Here is a 27,102-nt window from a genome sequence, read left to right on the forward strand (position 1 = left end):
CTGTGCTTGATATGAGATATGACATATGTATGAGCCTGGCACTTAGCTCCTTGTGTCTGCATTCACTTCATGTCCATAGCTTGCATAATCTCCATAGACGAGCATGGAAACTAATGGCACGCTCTGCAGCAGCTGCACCATAGCTTAAGGTCACCATACACAATGTGCAATATCAGCCAGAGGGGTATACAACGCTGCAGCATTGCATTGTGAGTGATCAGCCTTGATACGTCATCGGTCCACCTTGTAGATGTACGGTCCGAGAGAGCAGCCCATCTGTCAGTTTGCGTTGGTCATCCTCTAGTCCTTCATCATTGGACACAGGATTCCACCCACAGGACGCTGTCAGCTGGATATTTTTGATTGGTGAATTATTCTCAGTCCAGCAGTGAGAGGTTTAAAAACTCGAGCAGCCGTGCTGTGTCTGATCCACTTGTACCAGCACAACACACAATAACACACCACTACAACGTCAGTGTCACTGCAGCGCTGAGAATGGTCACCACCCAAACGATACCTGCTCTGTGGTGGTCCAGGGGGGTCCTCAATACTGAAGGCCAAACAAAGCATGCAGAGCAACAGATTACGGATTACAGTCTTTAATTGTAAAATGACAAAATTTCATAATATTATGGGTGATCAGTGGGCGGCACGGTGGCGCAGCAGGTAGTGTCGCAGTCACACAGCTTCAGGGACCTGGAGGTTGTGGGTTCGATTCCCGCTCCGGGTGACTGTCTGTGAGGAGTTGGTGTGTTCTCCCTGTGTCTGCGTGGGTTTCCTCCGGGTGCTCCGGTTTCCTCCCACAGTCCGAAAACACACGTTGGTAGGTGGATTAGAGACTCCAAAGTGTCCGTAGGTGTGAGTGAGTGAGTGAATGTGTGAGTGTGTGTTGCCCTGTGAAGGACTGGCGCTCCCTCCAGGGTGTATTCCTGCCTTGTGCCCAATGATTCCAGGTAGGCTCTGGACCCACTGTGACCCTGAATTGGATAAGGGTTACAGATAATGAATGAATGAATGAATGGGTGATCAGTGTAAGTTGTTACTGCAGCAAAAAGTGCACGATGTCAGTTCAAACCCTTTGGCTTTATTTTGTATTTAAATATTTAAACGCTCTACCTATAGTTTTACATGGTTGCCATGATTATGCTAAACAAATACACACACACACACACACACACTAACATATACACACATATATATATGCTAAGAAGGTGATAGACTGACACTGGCCTCATCTGAAATTCATTTCCAGGAATACATGCGAGAGTGTGAGCACTGGGGCACTTGCTGGTGAATACTAATGTGTTGTTTGACAGTTGTGTGTGCCATGAGACCCTCCTTCACTCCTGGAGCTCATCACTTGTGGTCAAGAAGGAGACAGAATTACAGATACACAGGAGAGGAAGGGGCGATAAAGTGTGTCGAAAGTACAGATAGGCCATACCACTCATTTTCTTTACAAATGCACTGAAATGGAAATTCCACATTAAATCTTTCATTTATTATTTATTCCACTTTGCTTACTTCCAATGTTGCAGCAGTTACCTTCCAGCAGCATGGCTCTTATTGGAATATTAAGTTGCACCTTAAATACTGAAGTAGTACCATTCTAACACCTAAGCTGCTAAAGAGAAACGTCTGTTTCACCCTGAAACGATCAAACAGTTACACTCTGGCAGCTAGGGACCTTAATAGAATTCTCCATTCCACCTTAAATGTTGCAGCAGTTAGGTTCCAGCAGCAGGGTTCTTAATAGAGTTTTCCATTCCACCTTAAATGTTGCAACAAATACATTGCAGCATTCTAATTTGAGTGCTCTGTTCCACCTTAAGAGAGACAACAATGATATTCTGGTACTTAAGCTGTTTATTTAGTGTCAGAAAAAAACAATGTTTAAAATCATTATTGACCACTATTTTATTCTTGATCAATTTACCATTTTAGCCTTTATTATGTTGAAATTATTATTTTTAATTTTTTTATTAATATTTTTCAGCACTGCTCAAGCTGTCACGAGTAGAATCATAAGACATGAATTTGAGAAGCACATCATAACACACTTCCACTCAATCAAATATACATTTGTCTTTTCTGAGCCAGTTTAGGAGCTGAGCTTTTGAGCTGTTCTGCTTCATTGGAAACTGACATGAGGAAATGAGTGTTAACATCTCGAAGTGAAATCCCCCAAAACACACAGCTAAATGACTCACAAACCTAGGCCCTTTTCTCCACATTCATAACAGAATGTAGAACTGTAGCAAGAATCGCTTTGAAAAGAACCTTCCAATAGGAAAGAACAAAGAAAAGAGATCTCCTTAATATCTTTGTAATTTCTCCTGAACAGCAACAGATGAGTTAAAAAGATCAAATTAAATTCAATGGAGATCTCAGTAAAGTCTCACCCTGTGCTCAGATTTCCTGAGATAATAACACCCATGTTTCTATTAAGATTAAAGGAATACTATGTAGTATTTATTACCTTAAAATTACAGCTTCAAACTCATTGTGATGCTTCACGGACCTGTGATAGTGAGAACAGATCCTCTGTCTCGTCTCTGGGCTTATCCCTGCAGAAAATGCACTATGTAACTTTTGGGGGGGGTAGGTAAGAAACCGCAACTGCTCCCCCCCCCATCCCCATTGATTTTAGTAGAGTTCTGTGAAAATTATTTACACTAGAGCTCTAGGAGCAAAAAATTCAAATCTTACCTAGTGTTCCTTTAAGAGTCCTCTCAAGTTTTGAAGATGCTGTTTTTTTTTTAAGAAAATTAAGTCTTGAGCCACCAATGAGCACATTTTGAGCAGTAGAAATTTCCTGTGGGTTAGTGAAAATTCCAAATATAAACAACTTTTTTAAACGTCTAGCACTACATCATGTTTGGTGCACAAATTTAGCTTATTTAGGCCTACACTGGAGCTACAATGCTAATGTAGCTAACTAATAATATATACATTTTATAAATAAACCTAATTGTTAAAATATTTGCATGCTTAAGTGTTTTAAAATGACTATTTGTATATAAAAATGTATCTAAATTATATTTAAAAATATTCTTCAAAATAGCTGTCTTTCATTACCTATTACCCACATTAGCATTTTAGCTTCAGGTTAAAACTAAAGAACGGATTGTCAAACTCCAAATATCACTTCGCTGTGCTACATTTGGGGTAAGTGTTTCAGGAATGTACTTTAATGTACATTGGCTGTATGTAATGGCTGTAATAAACAACAATTTCATTTATAGTGAGTTATACAGACAATTTTACACTATGTTCATGTTCCAAGAGAGACGAAGTGGCTTCATACATAGGCTAACACATGTGCTAAGTGTATGTGAACAGCCCAAGTTAGTTTAAATCATTTTTAGGCTCCCGCTAGCTATTGTTAGCTTACTTACATTTATTTTATGTGTAATGCAGCACATCTTGCGATGTGTAAAATCAGTTATACACACTTGAAGCATTTACATACTACAAAAGTAGCTGTATTTTGAATAGAACAGCTTTAAGTAAGCTGACAATTGCAAATTGCTAATGCTAGCCTATGAAAACTCCCCGCAGACCTATTCTACATACTCAAGGCTGACCGGAGAAGCTGTTGAAGCAGAAGTAGCTTTGCGTGACCTCTCCCTTTACAAACACACACACACTAACACACACACCACTTCTCTCTGGTATTTCATTAGCAATATGGTGAAAGAAATTGCTCCTTGACAGGCATGAAAACAAAAGGCCGTTTAGCATGATGCCCTGGACAAGACACAGACTGCATGGGCTCAATTATGAGGCTACGAGAGGAAACATGAGGGCTACTGTAATTGGTGAATAATTTAAACGGTCACGTAAAACTCGTCTTTGAATGGCTTTTGTGGTAATTCATAATCTCCTTAAGCTGGACTCTTCACTTTTGAGACTTGGACTGCAAGTGAGTGTCATGGCTATCAAGACTTGGTGACTGTCTGCTTACATGGTGTTCACTTCAGGTAAGAGGACTGTTGAGAAGTGCTTGAAAACCGAAGCTGTATAAATTGAAGTTATCTATAAAAATGGAATAAATTCAGGCTGAAGCTATTGTTTTGTGTCACCGATGGTAATGGACAGGAAGGACTCATTAACCACAGTTCTCACTCAATGAATTGTTCCAGAATGTTGGATAAAGGGGTTTGGTAAGATTGAATACTATCTACATAATAGATTTGAGTACCCTGATTCGTTTGTTTGGAGCACTGGGGTCAAGGATGAGTCCCGGGGGAGCAGGCCCCTAGGAATATACGGAATGACTCGTTAAGTATAGCTCTCATCGTTCGCCACTTCTTAGAACCTCACTTGGCCCTTAAGAAACAGAGAAAAAATCGTGTCCATCTCGCTGTCTGAAGACTTCTCATTATCTTCTGACAGTTCGTTTCCAATTTGTTTTCTCATGTTTGACTAAATTATAAAGTAGATGTATAAGGTGATAAGTAAACAGTGAATACAGACTGGATGACTCTGAAGTCTCTGTTTATCTTTGTCTAGCCGCAGTTATAGATTATGATTCCAGACAACCCTTCATTCAAAAGGAAAGGTTAATGAAACTGCAGTTATGCAGGTACTAATCTGGCTCCTAGACGCAGTGTTTGGCTCCTTCCTGGCTAGACTAACCAGATCAGAACGACTGTCTTTTAAAAGCCACAATTAGTCCATTATACAGGGCTCGACAACAGCACAGTTTTTACCAGCTGTAATGTATCTGTAGGGCGGCATGGTGGAGCTGTAGGGAGTGTCGCTGTCACACAGTTCCAAGGTTCTTGGGTTGTGGATTCAAGTTCTTTGAGGTCATTGTCTTTGAGACGTTTGTTGTTTTTACCTCCTGGTGCTCAGGTTTCCTTCCACAACCTAAATCATCTTTTGAAAATCACAAGATGGTGGATTGGCTATTCAACAGTATCCATAGGTGAGAGTGTGTGAGTGAAGGTGTGAATGTGTGAAATCCTGTAGTGGACTGGCACCTTGTCCGGGTTTTGGCAATGTTTCTGGGTTGGATTCTGACCCATTGTCACCCATCACAGGTTGAAGGAGTTACAAACAATGAATGAATGAATGAATGAAAACATTTTATATGAATCTAGGTGGGTGACTCGGTGCAGCAGGTAGTGTCGCAGTCACACAGCTGCAGGGACCTGGAGGTTGTGGGTTCAAGTCCCGCTCAGGGTGACTGTCTGTGAGGAGTTGGTGTGTTCTCCCTGTGTCTGCGTGGGTTTCCTCCGGGTGCTCCGGTTTCCTCCCACAGTCCAAAAACAGGTGTATTGGTGACTCAAAAGTGTCCGTAGGTGTGAGTGTGTGAGTTAATGTGTGAGTGTGTGTGTGTTGCCCTGTGAAGGACTGGCGCCCCCTCCAGGGTGTATTCCTGCATTGCGCTCAATGATTCCAGGTAGGCTCTGGATCCACCGTGACCCTGAGTTAGTGGATAAGTGGTTACAGATAATGAATGAATGAATGAATCTAGGTCCACAGAGAAAACCCATAAACACATCATAGACAGAAAAACACATCATAGACAGAAAACTAAAAATACTAATTTTCAGTCTATTTTTCAAAGGAAAATCCTGAGGATTGTTTTTCCAGAGTTTTAAAGTTCAGTCTTAGAAGTTAGTTGATTTTTCCTCGACTTCGCACAATAACTATAAGTTATTTTAATTCTAAACTCTTCAAACTGTGTGCTGTTTGCCTAGAACCTTTTTTGGCTACTCTTACAATAATCGTCACCCTAACATTTGCACATGCAGGTGTTTTTTCCACCAAAAAGCCATGCTTAGTTAGTTATATCATCCCTTATTTGTCAGAACAAGGAACACAGCAGTTGGCCCCTAAATCTCAAGGGTCGGGGGTGGGGTTCCTGTAATTGATGAACACCACCAACACATAGCACTCTGTTTGGGTACAGAAGTCATTATTTTGTGACATGTCTGGTGCCCTAGAAAAGGGTTTGAAAGCTATTTGAGCTCCAGTCTTTAGAACGTTTTATCCGTGCATCGATGTCATTAAATCTCCCCCTGCTGGAGTACAGAGGGTGGTTCTTTCCTTTAGAAACAGCGTCCATTGGACTCCTGAAGGCAGCACCTGGCTCGGAGTCTGTTCTCATTCTCTTGCATTTGAAGCATTATGTGGGGGGGCGGGGGTTTGTCATGAAAATGAAATCCTCATTATTTTCCCAACTCAGCGCTCCAAACTTGATTTCACAGGCCTTTTGTTCCCTGCCGGTATCATGTCAGCAAAAGATGAGCACTTTAGAACTACTCCTTGAGCTGTAACTCATGCAACAATATTCTTACATAAAGTACATAGAAAGGAGGGCTGTTACAGAGCTTTATAAAGGAAGAATAAGTCATTTTCTCCACCAAAAATAGAAAAAGAATATTTATGAAATATACATGACCTTGTGTAATACGTGCAACTCCAATGGGATGAAGAATCCAACTGTTTGTAGTCATTGGATGAAACAGTTGATGACACATCCAGACCATTAGATGTCAGTATAATGGCTGTTTCATAATGTAATGAAGAATAACTAGAGAAAATGACTAATTGCTCCTTTAAATCTCAACAATACACCAATCAGACAAGTGCATATAGCGTGATAAGTCTGAGAGTGGCTCTATTGGCAGGAAGAGAACTGTGAATGTAACAAGCAGATTTAAATTAGGGCTGTGTTCGCAGTTTAAAAGTGTGTTTCACTCTGTGTTTCCCATGGTACCAAAAAATTGCGGTGTTGCTGAAGGCCATTATTCATTTAAACATAGAAACTGTCTGAGAGTATACAATATTTATATGCCAGAGAACGTTGTATCATATTGTATCTGTCAAAATATTACACTCAACACCTCTTTCCCTCCAGAGACATAGTCTCATTAAAAGCACATTAAGTGTGTCTGGAATACTTTTTGGTTTGTAGTTCAGCTGGAATGCTGTCAACTGCAGAACAAGTGGAATCTGCACTTGTTCATTCTCCACATATGTTCTTCCTAATGTGAGATTTGTAAACACTTTTACAACACAGTGGCAAAAAAATCACAATCGTTCAAACGTTTGAATGTGAATTTATGTTGGATTTTCTAAACTAGCTGGACTGGTTGTACCTAACTGACAAATATGTGACAACCACAAATTCTCAAAGAAACTTCATCAGGTATGTCTGTATCCCATTCAGTATATTAAGAACTCAACAAGAAGTCATTTTTTACAGCAAACATTGTGAAGATTATGGCAAGAATCCTGTTAAAACGTTTTGGTTGGACTTGAGCAGCCCTATACAGAGTGCTAACTAGCTGGAGTGGTTAGGAACAACAACAAAACCCTACCACTAGGGAGATATCGGATAGCATATTAAAACATAACTGGAAATGTAAGCTATTTTGAAATATATTGGAAGTCCTAGGATTTCTAGTTTAGTAGCTCTAGTCATAACTTTTACCTGTAGCATGCCATGCTAACTAAGCTTGTAACCTACTGCAGCTAGCCAGCTCACTTTTCTGAGTAGAAATGACAAAATAAGGGTTTTTTTCCTAGTCAGATACTGGAAATTCTGAGTTATTAGCTCTAGCCAAATACGCTAACATTTCTGGTATAAATTTTAACTAGTGGAAAATGAGTCAGAACATCTGAGCTAGGAGATCTACTTCAGTTTTAGTCGTATATATTAAGTGTTATATGCTATGATAAATAACAAATTGGCCACCATGCTAATGTTAGCGCAACAAAAAATGCTAACAACAAAACTACAGCTAATTTGTCTTTACAGTGGGATTCCTTACCATGTACAAAAAGAAATGTTAAATTAATATCACACTGTAAATATAAATATTGATAGAAATCAAGTTTTTTTTTTTCAACCTAGTAACAGTTCTTAAAGTTGTTAGCAACAGAAGATGTTTAATGAGGGCAATAATTTGTTAACAATTCTTATATTCTGTTGCTTTATAATAGCATTTTTAAAGTTTTAGAAGGCATATATTATATATATTAATACCAGGAATAATCTTTTATAGTAACTTATAATTGTTTTATTCATAGGAATATTTTTTTTACTAGATTCCATATGACATTATTGTCACGTTTTTTGAAAATGTAATGACAACTACTTTGAGAATATGGCATTCATAGGAAATCATACAATGTATTTTATTTATTGTTAAGAAAAATAAATGTGGCTTGGCAGGAGATTGTTTAACACTGATGAATTTAGCCTGGAAATGTGTGTGTGTGTGTGTGTGTGTGTGTGTGTGTGTGTGTGTGTGAGCTGTAGTCACAATGAGGACTATTCTATGTGACACCCTGCTACATTTTGACAGTCCACACAAATCTTTCACATTTATGTTCATCACACACACACACACACACACACACACACACACACACACACACACACACACACACTAAATTTCCAGGCTAAATCCATCAGTGTTAAACAAACTCCTGTCAAGCCTCATTTACACCTGCAGGGTTAAATTAGAGCCATTTAATCCCCATAGGGCTTCACTAAACACTGGGAATTTTACTGGGAACTGGGCACAAAATATCCAGACTTAACACCCACAGAGGATTAGTCAGTTGTTTCCACCAGACTAGTGGGCTTGACCGCTAACATGACTCATATTCATTGTTTTATCTTTGTCTGCTTGGTTCTATGTAAAGTCCGCATAACATTTCAATGGCTTCTAATGTATTCCAACACCTAACACATGACTTATTTACTCACTCAGACTCATTGGCATGGAATATTACGGAATTCTTTACAATGCCACATAACTGAAACTGAGGGAGGCCACTTTCAAACCAGCTAGTAGCTAAGTGGTATGTCTTCCATTACAGAAACCCTGAGATATCTTTTCAAAATAGAAGTCCTTCACTTACGATGATGATTTAAATTAGGCAAATTACTTACGAAACTTTATAACCCACAGGTAGGAGTACACATCTGACAATAAGACATATCAAAGTGCAATAGTGCACGATGATTCCGGAGTGTTGACTGTGTCGCACATGACAGATCCAAACGTGCTGTGTGAGTTGTCGTCCACACATAAGGTTTCTGGCCGACTAAGTGGGGACCCATTTTAATCAGCCCTGTTCAGACCTCATGATTCTTTAAATGAGAACGAGCCACACACAGATCAGTCCAGTGCGAGATCCCAGGAGTGAGGAGGAAAAAGCAGAAGCTCTGGATTTTAGACATTTTCGCTTGGTTCTCTTTCTTATTTTTTTCCATATTTACTCAGTGCTCTTTTCTTTCTCTGATTTTGTGTTGGTTTTGGTTTGTTTAATGGTGTCAAGATTAGCGCTGTCACATATTCTTGGGTCCAATGCAGTGATTGGAGAGGCTCAGAAAGTCCCTTTTAAGATTTCCTCTCCCATGTTTAAGAAAATAGAAAAGTATGACCTCTAAAAGCCAGAATTCAGAAACTTTGATCAGCCTTTGGCTCTTGAGAGCTCAGGAAAGAAGGCTTTTATAAGTCCGAAGCCCCACATTTCAATTCAATTCATGTCATACCATTTTAGGTGGGTCAGAATGAGAGGCTTCAGACTATAGACGCAGGATTAGCTCAATCACAAAGTCAGAGCCCCCTCCTCACAGTGGTCCACCCGGGGAAAGTTTAGCAGCAGGACTCCCAATCCTTTCCTCTGTGCCGCCATCTGTTCCCTCGCATTCTCCTTATCTCTGTGCCGCTCTTGACGTCTATGAACCAACAGGAACCTTCCCTGTGAGCTTGTGTGTGTGTGTGGGTTTATGTGGGAGTGTGGCTGCTCATTTGAGTTCAATAACAATCATTTTTGCTAAACCTTATTTATAGAGCTTCTCTCGTACAGTGCATAATGGTCTCTTATAATGGCAGACGAAAAAAACAACAACAATAACAATTATGGAGACCACTGATCACAGATGGTGTATAGAACATTCACTCAAACCTCAAATCCTAACAGTAGGCGGCCAATCTACACCGCTGAGCATTTTGTCAACACTGATGTCTGTTGTTCCATGAAGATCAACAAGCTCTAACGGTTTTACAAATTGAAATCATGAATGAGTTCTTTTCTAGACCCCCAGAGTGCTGTAGATACTTTGGGAAATAAGGAGTGGCCTCAACCACCCCCAACATGCAGCATCCACGTCCCAGTAAACAAGGAACGTCCCTGGACGTTCAAAATAGGTCTAAAAGTAGTCTGTCCCTCAAGGACATAGTTTAAACGTCAATGGACGTCTGAAATCCATCTTAATAAGTTAGTTAAGTGGTGACCAATTGATAACGTCAGTGGACGTCCAAAACGTGTTTTATACAAGTAATTTATTTCGGGACCAATTAATAACGTCAATGGACGTCCAAAATACGTCTAATAGTCGTCTTTTCAATGTCTGTGTTTGGACGTCTTTTCAACTTTCATTTTCAACCTTAAGAGAACGTTGACTACACGGCAGTCATTACGTTATTTCAACGTTGAATCAACGGCTAAATGTTTACTGGGGTGGATGATGTGACGGTAGCCGATCCACGCTAGTACAGCAGCTAGAGCTAGAGACAGAACAAGAGCGAAAGATCAAACCAGGGATGAGTGTTCTTTTGGGCAGCTGAGTTTGATTATGTTGTAGTCTTTTGACTAAAATGTGTTGAATTGTGTTAGATTTAGTCTAGTTTTTTTAAAATCTAAAAACCTTGTAGTCTAGTTTTAATCCACTACATTAAGAAAAAACCCTAATGTATATATTTTTTTACTAATTTTCCTCTTCACTGTTCCGCCCAGCCACTCACGTTGCCCTGACAACAGTAAACAATAAAGTTCCTCTTTAACGTTTACAGATCCAATCATTGTATTTAGTTTTTATTTGTTGACGAAAAATGCAAAACAAGTTCTCGTCTACAAATTGTTGTTTTTATTTAGTTCTTGACTCGTTTTTGTGGTGGAAAATAGGTTGTAAATGAATATATTTTTGTCTAATTTTGGAGACCACCGTGGTAGATTTAACTGGACATCGCTGTCATATCCCAACACGGATCTTTTATAGCCTCAGAGAGTCAGGACCTCGGCTTAAGGTTTCATCCACCATTTGTTTAACACAGTGTCCCTGTCACTGCACTCTCTCAAGGAGAGTGCCCCCTGTTGGACCCAGCAACAACACCTCCAGCAGCAACCCATGCTTTCCTATTAGATCTCCAATCCAAAACACTTTCTCAACCAACATCTCTTCAGAAATCAAAGAAATCGATATGGATTTTGTTCCTCATTGCTTTAATAACAGCTTCTTGTCTTCTACAGAGCCTTCACACTAGATGGTGGAACATTACTGTGAGAATTTAATGGCATACAGGACAGCTTTAGTGAGAGAACACAGTTCCACAAATCCACAGCCCAATGCTGCGGGACTCTGACATTTGGCATTGGGAATTGAGGCTGTAGGTTTATATGCTGCTTTTACAGAGTGTGCCCAGTTTCATGTTATGCTTTTCCATGAAGTGGGAGGAGCCATTAATAGTTAACATTTTTTCTCTCTGCCCACTGATGCACAATGACATAATCAAAACCCAGAAGATGTCTTATAGGTGGGAACACTCATACAGTTCAGTACAGTACAGTTCTAAGTAAAGGATATGGAGAGGTTGAAGTGGATATAGAAAGTGATGAGTAATACGATCTACTACATGAAACATGAAATCACCAAAGCAAAAACTTTTATTTATTTATTTATGTAATCTGTGTAACCCATGTGTCACGCTGCTTTGCTGCATATTTACAATTTATCTTTAAATCCAGTCTTCTGATTTTTTTGAAATATCTTTATTTTTCTGTAGCTTCACATCTACATCTGATGTGTAGATTTGACACTGTAGCTGTTTACCCAACACATGCTCTATAAAATCAGCTTAGGCTGGTTATTTCGCTGTTAAAAGCAAAAAATACAGCGCTGCATGCAAAGGACGTCGCAAAGAAACACCTGATGCAGCATAAACGCCACCCACGCAGTGGGAGGATGGAGTTATTAACTAGAACTAACTTAGCAATTATTCTAATTCGTGGCTTCGTTCAGGGCACAAGGCTGGAATACACCCTGGAGGGGGCGCCAGTCCTTCACAGGGCAACACAGACACACACACACACACCTACGGACACTTTTGAGTCGCCAATCCACCTACCAACGTGTGTTTTTGGACTGTGGGAGGAAACCGGAGCACCCGGAGGAAACCCACGTGGACACAGGGAGCAGATCAAATCACTTTATACAAAATAATTTCACTCATTTGCAACAAAACATCAAATCTATCAAAATAAAAGTCCCATATTTAGTGGGTTTACTGTAAAATGTAAGTTTCCTAAATGTATTAATTCACTCATTCACCTTCTGTTACTACTTCACCCTGATCAGGGTCACAGTGTGTTCAGAGCCTACCTGGAGTCATTGGATGCAAGGCAGGAACAAACACCAGTCAGGAGAGCAGTCCATAACAGGGCACCACACACTTACCCAGTCACTCATAACCTCATGTAACCATTCTTTGACTGGTGCTGACCAGTCTACTCTTGAATTAGTCCCAGATCGCTTGGAGTGCTGGAGCAATAATTTCAGCTTCTTAAATTTCCCAAGCAAGCAACTCTGTGGCTCCAACTGATCTAATCACTTTGGCCTAACATCATTAGCTATGTTTGCTATTCCCTACGTTTGCTGCAGGACATTAGGATTCTAAATGTATCCTGAACGTAGACCCGCAGGTCTTTATTCAGCAACAGAAGGAGGTAACAGAAGAGCTTCAGCCATTTCTGTGTCGACCTTGGACCAGAAAGAAAACACATTCAAGGAAAAAGACCTAAGGACGATCACAGCTTGGAGACCAGGGCTTGAAATATCAACCCCCCGGAGTCTGGAGGCTGTTGTCACATCAAGACCACAGAAAGAAATGATTGCAGTCAACACCTGGAGAACCTCACTCCTCTGACATTTCCTCGCAAATTCTTACCAGGCATTCTGTGTCCAAGTTGCTGTAGTAACAGATTCTTCTCTTCTGGGAAGGCTTTACACTAACACTGGAATATTTCTGTGAGGATTTGATGGCATTTAGCCACATTAACCTTGGTCAGGTCTACTCTCCAAGACTCCAGCAGCACTGCTGTGTCTGATCCACTCATACCAGCTCAATACACAAAATATTAATGGTCTTCCTCATATTTCTGAAACTGTGTGGTAAAACGTCACCAACAACATTTGGAACTGTGTGATACACAATCAGCGTCAGATAAATACAGCTTCAGCTTTGTTTAGTGTTTGTTTACTGTGCTCTGAGACACTGAATATGTTCAAACACAGTGGAAAGCTCAAGTAAACAAACATTTGGAGCTGCTGCCCTCTATAGGTGTAATTGCACCAGTCAGAAATAAGTCTTTTCAATATTTTCTTAAATATGAATAGAGCACTGGCAGGAGGCTCTACATCTTGGCATACATTCATGCCTGAGATTACTGTTCTAAGTTGTACTGCTGTTATTAATTCAGTACTAATAGACCATGCTGCTGTTTGGGCAGTTTAAAAGGGCTCAGATCATTGGAATTGACTTCTGTTGGATTGATTATCACAAATTATTCATGTCGTTTGTTGCCCAGTGAAGGGGTTTGTCTCATTATTAGGATGCGTGCTGTGTAATTATCTCCTGAAAATTGCTTAAGAATCTTGTGCTGGTTTGACACTAGCCTCTGACAGATGTTTGGGAAGGATGTGTCAGAATTCATTAGGCTACATCAGAGCTGACCCGTGTTTGGACGTGGACAGAACACCTTTGATGGAGCAGAAGTTACGTAGAGGGTAATTAGCCAAAGGGTCGTAGAGTGTGTCGTATCTTATGCTGTACACTCTCAGAACGACAGAAGAAGATCTCACCGGTTGTGGGCCCCTCAGAATGTCGTCAGTATCTTAAATTACAAAACTGAATTGTGCTTTCTTTATTTTTATTGATATATAGATGTAATGTAGCTTTAAAACTTAAAACAATATATACTAGGTACGTTTTTTATTTATTTATTTATTTTTTGCTCTTGGGGTGCCCCCTAGTGTGACTCATATTTACAGCACTCCACTGAAATCAATGACAAGTGGGAGAGGGAGGGCAGTAAAGGGTAGTTTCCTCTCTTCTTCCCAAAGCTACATAGTGCAGTTTCTGCAGTGCTCAGCCCAGAAAAACAACGAGAGGTTCTGCTCTCCCCATTACAGGTCAGTGAAATATCACAATGGTTTTGAAGCTGTAATTTTAAGATAAAAATACTACCAACAGTTACTTTAAAGGACATTTTTTCACATTAAGGCCACTGTTGAACTTTTCAAGGGTCTGAATACACTGCTTTGTACAGTACACAATACTATGGAATCAGAAATGACTGTACTTGTGTGTCAATGTATAAACACAACAGCAGATCTCAGTGCTTCTTCAAAAATAGTTTCAGGTGACATTTACAATATGTGTACATTATTTTTTCAAACTGTGAAGCGCTATACATTTCTGACCACACTGTGAATCGATCTGATTCAGATTCTTCAGAGAATCATTCTTTGCATTAGGGTTGGGCAGTATAACGATAATAGTGTATACCACAGTATTAAAAAATGTGGACGGTATCTCAACATGAGGGCGATATTTATGGTGTGTGTGTGGTGTGTCAAATTTCTGTTCTGTTTCTTTAAAAGTCGGCTAAAATGTCCATGTAGCCCACCGCAGTTGTAAGTTTAGTGCTGATTTTGGGTTAAAAGACAGAGGAAGAAAGCTGTAAACAACAAAATTCTCTGAAAATCCTTCACTTGACTTTGTGCTCACAGGTATAACCTCTGAATACGTGTGTTTTGAGCTTCAGTTCGCTGAAAAATCTGCTGTGGTGTGCTAAACCACAAGTGCCTGCTAGCACCAGCTGTGTTTCTAAACAGTGTACACTTTCTTTTTTCACTTATTTTCGAACTTTTCTGTTCCTCCAGCAACAGTTTCTGAAATTTGCTTGTTATCGTCAACACGTGTGACAGTGCACTGTTGGGCTGTGTTTAGCTAAATTCACTCGACTTCGTGCTCACAGATATAAGGCTCATTAGAGACGGTATTACAGTATAAAAAATGTGGATACTGCCCATGCTATGAATTTACTATGAATTGATTCAGTTGGGTTATTGTAATGGAGACCAGAGCACCCGGAGGAAACCTATGCAGACACAGGGAGAACACAAAACACACCTTTTTTTCCCAAATGTAAACATAAGTGATTTTAACGTTCCGGAATCTGTGCAGCTGAGTGGGCTTTGTTGTTTTCCCTCCGATTTTATGGAGGGTGCGTTTACATGGACATGATCTGCTCCGAGGGCAGGGGTTGAGCTCAGGAGCTTGTTTGCCAGTGTTGCTTTTCCAGTACCAGTGTTGCTCCCTCTGTTTCCAGCTTTGTTTTCAATTAAACAACACCCCACCCCCCACCTCCACCGCGTGGCTGCTTTTGGGAGTTTCAGAAGAGAGAGCTGCACTTACCGCTCTCACTTCAGCTCAGTGGAGAGACGGAGAGAAGGAAGAAAAAAGACCCTCCCAAGTCTTTCATCAGTGTTTTCTCTGCTGGCAGACAGTCTGGAGTTATGTCATGACTTTGATATTTCTCTCCCAACAAACACACACACACACACACACACACACACACACACACACACACACACACACAAACACACACACACAGACTCTCTACAGTTACTTAGCTCAGAAAAATCTTAGGATGATGCTTTCCTTTGTGTGAGGTACCACTCTGCTACAGTTTCAAAGCCTGTGCCTCCGTTTATATTCCATTACCCACATCACTCACTCACTCACACTCTCTCTCTCTCCATCTCTCTCTCTCTCTCTCCATCTCTTCTCTCTCTCTCTCTCTCTCTCTCTCTCTCTCTCTCTCTCTCTGTCTCTCTCTCTGTGTGTGTGCTTTGCTTCCTTTCCTTTATTCACATCTCTCTTTCTAGTGTTTGCTTACTTTGTCTTCCCTCTCTTTGTTTTTCTTCCTCTTGCTCTCCATCTCTTCTCTCTCCTCTCTCTAACTATTTCTCTTTCTGTCTCACCCTCTGTTTCTTGCTCTTTTTCTGCATTCTCTCTTTCTCTAGCTATAGCATTTCTTCTTTTCTGAGTGCTTTTGTGTTCTTCTTTTTTTATTGACATCTTTTTCTAGTTTCTTGTTTTCCTCTCTCCTTCTCTATCCCCCTCTCTCACTTTCTTTCTCCCTCTGTTTCTCTCTTGTGTGCTCTCTCTCTCTCTCTTTCTGTTTACCTGTCCCTCTCTTGTCTCTTCCTGTCTCTCCCTCTGTTTCTCTCTCTATCGTTCTCCCCCTTACGCTACCTCTCTGACTCTCTCAGTCACTATCTTTCCCTCTCTGTGTTTATCTCTCCCTTCCTATCTCTCGCTATCTTTCTGTCTCTCTGTATTTTCTCTCTCTCAGTCCCCCACCACCACCCCCTCCATCCTGGCCCCACTACGTGCAGTAGTCCACCTAAATCCCCTGGACCTGGATTACATTTCCGAGGGGATTTAGGCGATCTGCCTGACACATGTCGCACAGTCAGTTGTTAGCGCCTGCCCCAGCGGCACCTTCTCCCTACGGCAACAACCATTTCAGCCAGGAACGGCCCACTACACGGACCGCCGTCCAGCTCCAGCCGCCACCGCTGTGTTCTTTCAGCCACCTGAGGATGGACAATTAATTATTTCATTTGAAACTTTTGGCTCTTTGAAGACTCTCCCACACGTGAGCCCCACCACCCGCCCCCTGCCCACCGCTCTGAGAGGGGCCACGGGCTGGTTCCTCAGATCTAGCGCTTGCTCAGGCAATGTCTCCATATTTCACTGCCCTTTACAAGAAGTTCTGTCCCTTCTGAAGCCCAGGGAGAAGCTAAATTCCGCTCCCTTCACTCTCCTGGAGCTCCAGAGCTATGAGCGCAGTGGCACTGAATGCTGGACCCGTGTCCTCGGTCCTCGTGCCCCCAGCCATGGTGCCCCCGAGCCGGCCCGAGGCGGGGTGCGAGCGAGCCCCGACTCCCATCTCTGGAGCATCATTCTCCAAAACTCTGCAAAAGCTCAGCTTGTCCCGCCTCATCGAGGACTTCTTCTGGATCGGCGGCAGCATCGTGGCCGGATCTAAGTGGAAGCTGGGAATGTTTGGTAAGAGCTGGAGTAGTGTGTAGAGACGAAGGAGGTTCAGCTGTGTCCGTTTTGGATTGGTGGGTTGGGGGTGGGGGGCAACAGTTACTGTTGCAGCTACTCAGCTCCAGGGTCCTGGGGATTTGGTGCTCAATTCCCACCTGGGGTCACTGTCTGGGAGGGGTTTTGTGTGTCCAAAGGATTGTTCAAAGGTGTGAGTGTGTGAGTGACTGGGTGAGTGTGTGAAATAGTCCACAGGTGTGAATGTGTGAGTGACTGGGTGAGTGTGTGAAACTGTCCACAGGTGTGAGTGTGTGAGTGACAGGGTGAGTGTGTGAAATTGTCCACAGGTGTGAGTGTATGAGTGACTGGGTGAGTGTGTGAAACTGTCCACAGGTGTGAGTGTGTGAGTGACAGGGTGAGTGTGTTAAACTGTCCACAGGTGTGAGTGTGTGAGTGACTGGGTGAGTGTGTGAAACTGTCCACAGGTGTGAGTGTGTGAGTGACAGGGTGAGTGTGTGAAATTGTCCACAGGTGTGAGTGACTGGGTGAGTGTGTGAAATAGTCCACAGGTGTGAGTGTATGAGTGACTGGGTGAGTGTGTGAAATAGTCCACAGGTGTGAGTGACTGGGTGAGTGTGTGAAATAGTCCACAGGTGTGAGTGTGTGAGTGACTGGGTGAGTGTGTGAAATAGTCCACAGGTGTGAGTGTGTGAGTGACTGGGTGAGTGTATAAAATTGTCCACAGGTGTGAATGTGTGAGTGACAGGGTGAGTGTGTGAAACTATCCGCAGATGTGAGTGACTGAGTGACTGGGTGAGTGTGTGAAATAGTCCACAGGTGTGAGTGTGTGAGTGACTGGGTGAGTGTGTGAAACTATCCGCAGATGTGAGTGACTGAGTGACTGGGTGAGTGTGTGAAATAGTCCACAGGTGTGAGTGTGTGAGTGACTGGGTGAGTGTGTGAAATAGTCCACAGGTGTGAGTGTGTGAGTGACTGGGTGAGTGTGTGAAACTATCCGCAGATGTGAGTGACTGAGTGACTGGGTGAGTGTGTGAAATAGTCCACAGGTGTGAATGTGTGAGTGACAGGGTGAGTGTGTGAAACTATCCGCAGATGTGAGTGACTGAGTGACTGGGTGAGTGTGTGAAATAGTCCACAGGTGTGAGTGTGTGAGTGACTGGGTGAGTGTGTGAAACTATCCGCAGATGTGAGTGACTGAGTGACTGGGTGAGTGTGTGAAATAGTCCACAGGTGTGAGTGTGTGAGTGACTGGGTGAGTGTGTGAAATAGTTCACAGGTGTGAGTGTGTGAGTGACTGGGTGAGTGTGTGAAATAGTTCACAGGTGTGAGTGTGTGAGTGACTGGGTGAGTGTGTGAAATAGTCCACAGGTGTGAATGTGTGAGTGACTGGGTGAGTGTGTGAAATAGTCCACAGGTGTGAGTGTGTGAGTGACTGGGTGAGTGTGTGAAATTGGCCACAGGTGTGAGTGTGTGAGTGACTGGGTGAGTGTATAAAATTGTCCACAGGTGTGAGTGTGTGAGTGACTGGGTGAGTGTGTGAAACTATCCGCAGATGTGAGTGACTGAGTGACTGGGTGAGTGTGTGAGTGACTGGGTGAGTGTGTGAAACTGTCCACAGGTGTGAGTGTGTGAGTGACTGGGTGAGTGTATAAAATTGTCCACAGGTGTGAGTGTGTGAGTGACTGGGTGAGTGTGTGAGTGACTGGGTGAGTGTGTGAAACTGTCCACAGGTGTGAGTGTGTGAGTGACTGGGTGAGTGTATAAAATTGTCCACAGGTGTGAGTGTGTGAGTGACTGGGTGAGTGTGTGAAACTATCCGCAGATGTGAGTGACTGAGTGACTGGGTGAGTGTGTGAGTGACTGGGTGAGTGTGTGAAACTGTCCACAGGTGTGAGTGTGTGAGTGACTGGGTGAGTGTATAAAATTGTCCACAGGTGTGAGTGTGTGAGTGACTGGGTGAGTGTATAAAATTGTCCACAGGTGTGAGTGTGTGAGTGACTGGGTGAGTGTGTGAAACTATCCGCAGATGTGAGTGACTGAGTGACTGGGTGAGTGTGTGAGTGACTGGGTGAGTGTGTGAAACTGTCCACAGGTGTGAGTGACTGAGTGACTGGGTGAGTGTATAAAATTGTCCACAGGTGTGAGTGTGTGAGTGACTGGGTGAGTGTGTGAAACTATCCGCAGATGTGAGTGACTGAGTGACTGGGTGAGTGTGTGAAACTGTCCACAGGTGTGAGTGTGTGAGTGACTGGGTGAGTGTGTGAAACTGTCCACAGGTGTGAGTGTGTGAGTGACTGGGTGAGTGTGTGTTTGATTGGGTGTGTGTGTGATGCTATGGGAGAAATGGCCCCCTGTGTACCCACTGTAACCCTGATCAGAATGGTTACAGACAGTGCTGTTCCCAACCCCACATTTTCATGCCAGGTCAGGGGCAGATTTCAGGCCCTACCTCACCTCACTAATCATTAGTTGTGATCAGTGCATTATATTCTTAAAATATTATTAAATATATGTTTATAAAAGATGACATATGAGATGTAATCATGTTAAATCTCAGTTAAACATTTCCTAAAGACGTGTGCCATTAATATGCCCTTATGCACCCTCAAGAGGCCCTTTCACTACTATCTGCAGAATGACTCCCTCTGTGTGGGAAATGACGGCGATGAATTATTGAATATAACTGTGAATGTAATGAAATATATTTGGGTGTAATTGGGAATGGTTAAGTTTGATCTGCAGACTTGGGGTGCGGTACCTCTATGGAATATCAAGACTAGGTGTTATTCTGTCCTCTTTGTCTTTGAAGAGTTCAGCTCCGGAATTTGGAATTCCCACCAGTGAGTCTGAGGGCTGCTTTGGTGATTTGGGAAGTGATGGATGAGGCTGAACTAATTTGAGCTGATTGTTTGGGAATTCTTACAGGAGACAGATGTGTCCTTTGTTCTTCTTGTTCCATCCGTTTAGTGTCGTGTGCCTGAAGACTTCTGAAGACACGGTGTGAATTTAGTGGAGGATGTAATTATAAAAATGCACCGGAGCTGGACCCAGGAGCAGATCTCCATGTTGCAGAGGCACCTGTCGGCCACTTGGGCATATGGAGCTCAGGCAATCCCTCTAAGCTTAAGCCTGTGAACGGCTGGAGACACCCACCTGACTGTGTTGTGACACACGTAGATCAGACAGCCAGAAGGCAGCCGGGTCAAAAGCTCAACTCTGGAACAGGGCTTAAGCAGCACGTATGACCCAGGCCATGATTGCGTCCGTTCACATTTCCAGCCCCCCGTCCTGCTGTCTGACCCACGTTACGGTCTGAACCTCGTTTGCGGGGTTCGTGTTTCAGAGCTGTGGCGCAGAGCGGCGGAGATGCTTCATTTGTGTTTGTAGATTCAAGGTTAACAATAGCCACAGCAGCCAATCAGCAGAAGCATTTAAATATGATTGAAGAAGCAGATTAGGGGCCGTTCCTCGCTGCGGCGATTCATTTCTGGATCAGGATTTTCACAAAACCTGATTACAGCGCAAACCTGAACCTGGTTTCCATAGCAACCAATGTGGAGCCTGTAAAGAGACTACATGTGTGTGTGTGCCAGCCAGGCATATATCACATTTTGGGGACCATAACCTATATACACAATCTGAAGTGGGTCCCCACAACATAAATCTTTACATTTTAAGGTGAAAGGTTTAAGTTGGGTTTAAGATTAGGACTAGGGATATGTTCAGGGGTAGGGTTAGGTTAGTAGCAATTATGGAAAATGTAAGTCTCCATAAAAATGTATGGCAGTGGATGTAATGTCCCCACAATGCACAGAAACAAACACATCTCTGACACTCTATCTCTCTCTCTCTTGCTCTGTGTGTGTCAGTCAGGAATATTTGACATTGTGGGGACCACAACCTCTTTACACATTCACATTTCGGGACCAGAAGCAGGTCCCCACAATGTAAACCATTATATTTCAGAGTGAAGACATGATTTTAAGTTTGGGGTTAGGGTTGGGAATAGGCTTCCTACCCTCCTCCAAAAGTTACATAGTGCAGGTTCTGTAGTGCTGAGCCTAGAGTAGCAACGACAGAGGCTCTGTTCTCCCTGTTACATGTCAGTGAGGCTTCACAGTAAATGGTAAATGTGTAATCTTATTTGGGTCAGGGTTGGGGTTAAATTAGGGTCAGGGTTAGAGTTAGTGTAAATCCAGTAGTACTTGTAAAAAAGGTAAGAAAAAGTCTCCGGAAATGAATGGAAGTCTATGTAATGACCCCACAATGTACAGAAACAAACCTCTCCCCCCACATACACACACACACTCTTCTAGACTCTTCTAGAGTCCTTTTGTTCTGCGGTTCCTGACCGTCTTCAAGTTATTCAGGTTCATCAGTTTTGTTGTAATGCGCATCTTGCTGCTCAAGTAAAGCAACTGCCCAATTTGGCTCACATAGGAAGCAGTGCCTTCGGGCAGAGTCTCTTGACCCATATCCTTCGTGGAAAAAAAAGCCTATGAATCATACAAAACCAAAGTTGATAATGTGCTTACTTTCCTTCCACTGCTCTCCATATATTGTATCTTCCCTGTAGCTCCCGAGGCGAAGATGTCGTCTTGTGTAATTAAGATCTAACGAGCTCTCTACTTCCAGAGGTCCCAGACGGAGCCTGTGCACTATTAGAAGCGGAAGGGACGGAAAGCGGCAGCGACAGAGGCGGCTTCTTAATAATCCTGCGACAAGGTTTATTGCATAATGGGGCTGCGCATTCACTGTTGTGGAGCTGCAGTCTGTGTTTTTCACTTTAATGCAGTTGGAGTAGAGAAAGGATACCAGGATAGTCATAGGGAGTCGACTCCAGAAGAGTCAAGATTTGACACATTGTTAAGGGAACTTGAAGTGCCCTTGAGCAAGGCACCTAACCCCCAACTGCTCCCTAGGCGCCGTGGCTAGGGCTGCCCACTGCTCACTGCCCCCTAGTGTTCACTAGTGTGTGTGTAAATGTGTGTTTCACTGCACGGATTGGGTTAAAAACTCCAGTGCCCAATAAAGTGATTCTAATTCTAATTAATAATGAATTCATTAAACAGTAACTACTTCATCTAGATCAGGGTCTAGATATGTTCAGAGCCTACCCCAGAATCATTTGTCATATAGCAGGAACACAAACTGGACAGAGCACCAGCATCACACACTCACCCGTTCACTCCCACACCTTCCAAAGTGATTTAGGAGTGTGGAGGGAAACCAGAGGACCTGGAGGAGACCCGCACAGACACAGCGAGAACGCACCCAAACCCCCAAATGGCAAACTCTGTCCACAGGACAACCATTGGCTCAGGAGCTGTTGAATGCTTTTCTCGTACGTTTATGTAAATAAGGACAGACCCCACAGGGCACCACACACACAACCTACCAACCTGTGGTTTTGTATTGTGGGAGGAAACCAACGCAGGCACTAGGAGAACACACCAAACTCCTCACAGACAGTCATCCGAGGTGAGGTTTAAACCCCAACATCAGGACCCCAGAGCTGTGTGACTGACTGTAACAGCTGCCTCACAATGCTGCCCTGTACACGTCTGCTGAAATTGCATGTATATGACCATCGAAAAACATTTGCAGGTCTGAGATCATACCTTTTACTTGGAGGCCATTTTATATTATAGTGCCTTACATTAATCTCTCCAACACAAAGCAATTTGGAAAATGCATCATAAGCCAAAATCTTATCTCAAAAGTATCGTAAATCAATGTCTCCGCCGTCAGACAGCACATTTCTTATCACTGTGTGTAATAGCTTTCTGCGAGGGCCATTTAGAAGGCATTAAAGGCTTGGGATGTCTGACGCCCATCTCTGGGAACAATTCTGTGAGTATTTTTAACGTTGGGTTTTTGTGATTTGAAGTTAGGAAATATGCAGAAATTAAAAATAAATAAATAAATATCGGCCACTGAAATCCTCTCAAGCCATAAATTCTAATGTAATGTAAAGGGAAGTGGCCTTGAGACCAGAAGGTCACTGGTTTGATACCCTGAACCTGCAGGAAACTAGGGGGTGAGGAAAGGTAAGGAACAGCACTGTCTCCTCCCTCAACCTCCACTGTGCATGGCACAAGCACTTGGGCAAGTCACCTAACCCCCAATGGCTTGCTAATGGCCGTGGGTGTGTGAGTGCTCATAAACCTTTTAATAAATAAATGTTTTCATTTCCATTTTGGGTTGAACAACGTTAACAAGCAGTTTTTTTTTCTCATAATATATTCCTCTAGTCCTAACGTAATGAATGTTTTCATGCAGCACATGGCTCTGAAGTCGGCAGCGTAGCCGAGACAGTTTAATTTACAGTAGGCTGCGAGTCAGAAGGGCAGCCCTCAATTATTAATGGCTGACTGCTGCTTGTACATGCCACAGAACTGGAGGGGCTGGTGCGGCAGTGTGCGAGAGCATGGTCAGATACTCTATTGATCAAGCAGGAGTGGGCGAGATTGTAATGCTTTGAACAGCATTTTCCGTGCTACATTTTATGCTGCGGGTCAATGAGGCACCATCACTTTTACAGGGTCATGACAGAAGGGTGGGTGTCCTCACTCTGCTTTTTTGCCGTATTAATGTTTCAGGTTTATTTACATTAAAATTGAATTCCCAGCAAACGTCCATCAGCCGTCTTCAATAATCTAGAGCTCCTGGGCTCAGAAACTGGTGCTTTTTAGTTTTATTTTTTGGTCGACTGAGGGCATGTGTACATTAGCATTATGCTAACTCACGCCTTTGTTTGTTTAACTAGCCAAATAAACCACTAACAGCTTAGCTTGTGCTTCATTTTAAATGACTTTTTACTGGACGTTTTTGTTTGAATAATGACAGCAGGAGGTAGAAATGCTCACTAATGTAATCCAGCAAGAATCAATAAGCCGTTTTATAAGGTTTGATTTTGGTTCAAATGCTGCCTACGCAGCCAAGTATTTAGGCAATATATGCAAGGACACACACTCTGGAATTGATTTTATTGTATTTCTCACACGGATACACTGTGAATTACACCTTGCACTCAGTGGGATACTGCAACCCAGTGTGAAAACATGAATCGGTCACTTCACAAACATGGCTCTATTTGTATGGATTTAGATTTAAGAAAAGTTTCGTATTTGTAAAATGTGAACCATATTGTAATACGTCTATAATTCAGGGTTCACATGTATGATACAGATTTCGAGGCCAACTGTACACTCACTGTGGTGGTACCCTCAAGGTACACATTCAGTACCTTCAGCAAGGGAAAAAATTGTACCTTACTCAATATTAAAGGGAACGGCAACGCAGTTTTCTACACCGTGACCCTGAACTGGATAAGCGGTTACAGATAATGAATGAATGAATGAATGAATGAATGAATGAATGAATGCAGTTTTCTATGGTTGTTTAAGTTCAGAAGATTTTTTTAAGGTGGAATGGTATGTTTGAGGAGAAAATGACAAAACTTGTTTGTACGTAGCTGAATTTGAACTTCTCTGTAAGTTTTTATTACCACAGAAACTTGTTACTAATTTTTGTTTTGAACTACTTTGGTCTGTGTTTACTTTCACGCAGTTAGCCACCTCCTGAATTTAGAGTAGGTTACAACCTAAATGGTCTGAAACAGCAAAAAATATGTCAATATTACACAAGTATAGAGCATGAATAAAGCAATATCCTCATCTCCTTTCATGATTTTCGTGATCGTTGCTGTTTTTCTACCGTGAGCAGAGATTGGAAGCCTAGCATGTCTGATCGAGCCACTTTGTTTTTATATTTACGAACACCAGGGCTCAATAAAAACACATAAGATTAGCAAATTGTGAGGAGACATCTTCTGAATTTTATAAAAAGTGTATTTTGATTGCAATCTTAAAATGACCTCTTTAAATGTAGATTTTTAAAAATGTTTTGATTTCATACATGCCATTTCATTGTACATGACTTATATTATTTTATTTTACACAGTTCTATAATGAAAGCTTAAAAATTTCCTCTCCTTTTAGAGAGTAAGATGATGAAGACATTCAAATCAAAATATACAAATGTAACGAGTTTTGGCTTAAATCTAACGCTATATATTTGTGCCATGTTGAAAAGAAGTGTCCAGCCATGTCCTGGTTGATTGTGTCGTCCTGAAAAGTGTCCTGATTAATTGTGAATGGCAAAACGAATGCACTTTGTGGAAGTGGCTTAGCGTGATTTCATTTCTGTAATCCTTCTCTCGTTACGGCGGCACTCTGCCAGTTTTGAGTGAATTGTTTCTTAAACTACCTTAAACATGGCAGGCTTCTCCTAAAACTGTGCTGTTTTTCCTGTCTTTCTTTTACAGTGGAGAAATGCATGAGCTCCATGCAGACAGGGACTCAGATGGTGAAGCTGCGGGGAGGCTCCAAGGGCCTGGTGCGCTACTTCTACCTGGACGAGCACAAGTCATGCATCCGCTGGCGGCCCTCCAGGAAAAACGAGAGGGCCAAAAGTAAGTGCCGTCTTAAGTTCAAGGATGAATTCCACCATTTGTCAGAATTCCTGGACCAGTTTCTCATTTTTATATTTATGACTATGATTCTATATATTTTTTTTACAATTTCCAAAAGTACTTAAAAGTGTACTCTGTGACTCTGAATGCTCCATAGAGCAGTTTCCCAGCTTTGGGATTAATGACAGCACGATTAATGGGAACATATAACATAATATATAGCCTGGACATTGTGTTGACACCCCTACCCTTTTCAAGCCAATGCCCCAGGACGGGGTTTTTTTTGTGTCATTTGATAAGTGCAATGTCCCTGTCACTGCACTCAGGCTTTGGGACCCACAGAGACCACAAGGACGGCACCAATTGTGGGACCCACATACACCACGTCCAGATGCCACTCAAGCTTTCCTTGGACATCTCCAATCCAAGTACTGACCAGACCCAAACTTAGCCCTAGTGGGTTTTCATAATAATGTTGGTCTGGTGTCTGCCTAAGCAGCTGTGGGTGCAAAAACACATCCCTTAAAGGCCTGGAAAGGCCAGATCCGGTCGTGCTTACAGAAGGAAAACCTTGCTTTGTCATTCCTAAGTGTGCTAGCTACTCATGCTTGGAGAACAAATGAGCGTATGCGTGTCAGGTTCACTGAAGCGTCTGCACTCCTTCCTCTTAAAGTGGATGCATTACTGAGGCAACTTAAAGAGCTGATTAATTCCCTGGCTGCAGTGGGCTGTCAGAGTGCTGAACTTTATCCTCACTGCCGGAGGTGCAATAGGCTCTGTTTTTAAAGCCATGATTCATTGTGTGGCTTTCACACTGCTGCCAATACACGGCAGCACTGGTGTTAATATAGCACTGTGTCCTGGAGTAACAACGCATCTATCTTCATTCAACACATCTGTGGGTGAGAGGGAATTGTGTAGTTGACTTAAATATCCTTGTATTACCTTCTCTGTATTAAATCAGGTCATCAGAACACTGGCAAGAAAACGCCAAGCTGTGCTCTACTGCAGTCCTCCAGAGCTAGACTCACCGACTTTTCTCCATGACGCAAGGGGGCAGCTGAGTAGTGCTAACAGTCAAGAGTTTGCAGTTAGATTAGATTACTTTCATTAGAAAGTGCTGTGGTGATCACTGGCTTTGCTCATCCCCCAAATGAATGTAGCGATGGCGAGTCAACTCCAAAAGAGTCGATTCTTTGACTCGGGGAGTCAGAATCGGTTCTAGGAGAGTGAAGTGTTATAGAGGACATATTAAAAAGAACATACCCAGTAAACATTTAGCCGTTGATTCAACGTTGAAATAACGTAATGACTGCCGTCTAATCAACGTTCTCTTAAGGTTGAAAATGAAAGTTGAGAAGACGTCCAAACACATTGAAAAGATGACTATTAGACGTATTTTGGACATTCATTGACGTTATTAATTGGTCCCGACATAAATTACTTGTA

The 27,102-nt window shown here is 42.3% G+C and overlaps 1 protein-coding gene across 1 annotated transcript in view; it reads left to right on the plus strand.

The window, feature by feature from the left end:
* Window positions 1-27,102, plus strand: part of plch2a (phospholipase C, eta 2a) — a 178,014-nt gene that overhangs the window by 88,205 nt on the left and 62,707 nt on the right. The window contains exon 3 of the mRNA XM_066644357.1: window positions 25,507-25,653. Coding sequence (XP_066500454.1) covers window positions 25,507-25,653 — 147 coding nt within the window. The remainder of the gene's footprint in view (window positions 1-25,506; window positions 25,654-27,102) is intronic.

This window comes from Hoplias malabaricus, chromosome 14 (assembly GCF_029633855.1).
Source record: "Hoplias malabaricus isolate fHopMal1 chromosome 14, fHopMal1.hap1, whole genome shotgun sequence".
Taxonomy (NCBI): Eukaryota; Metazoa; Chordata; class Actinopteri; order Characiformes; family Erythrinidae; genus Hoplias; species Hoplias malabaricus.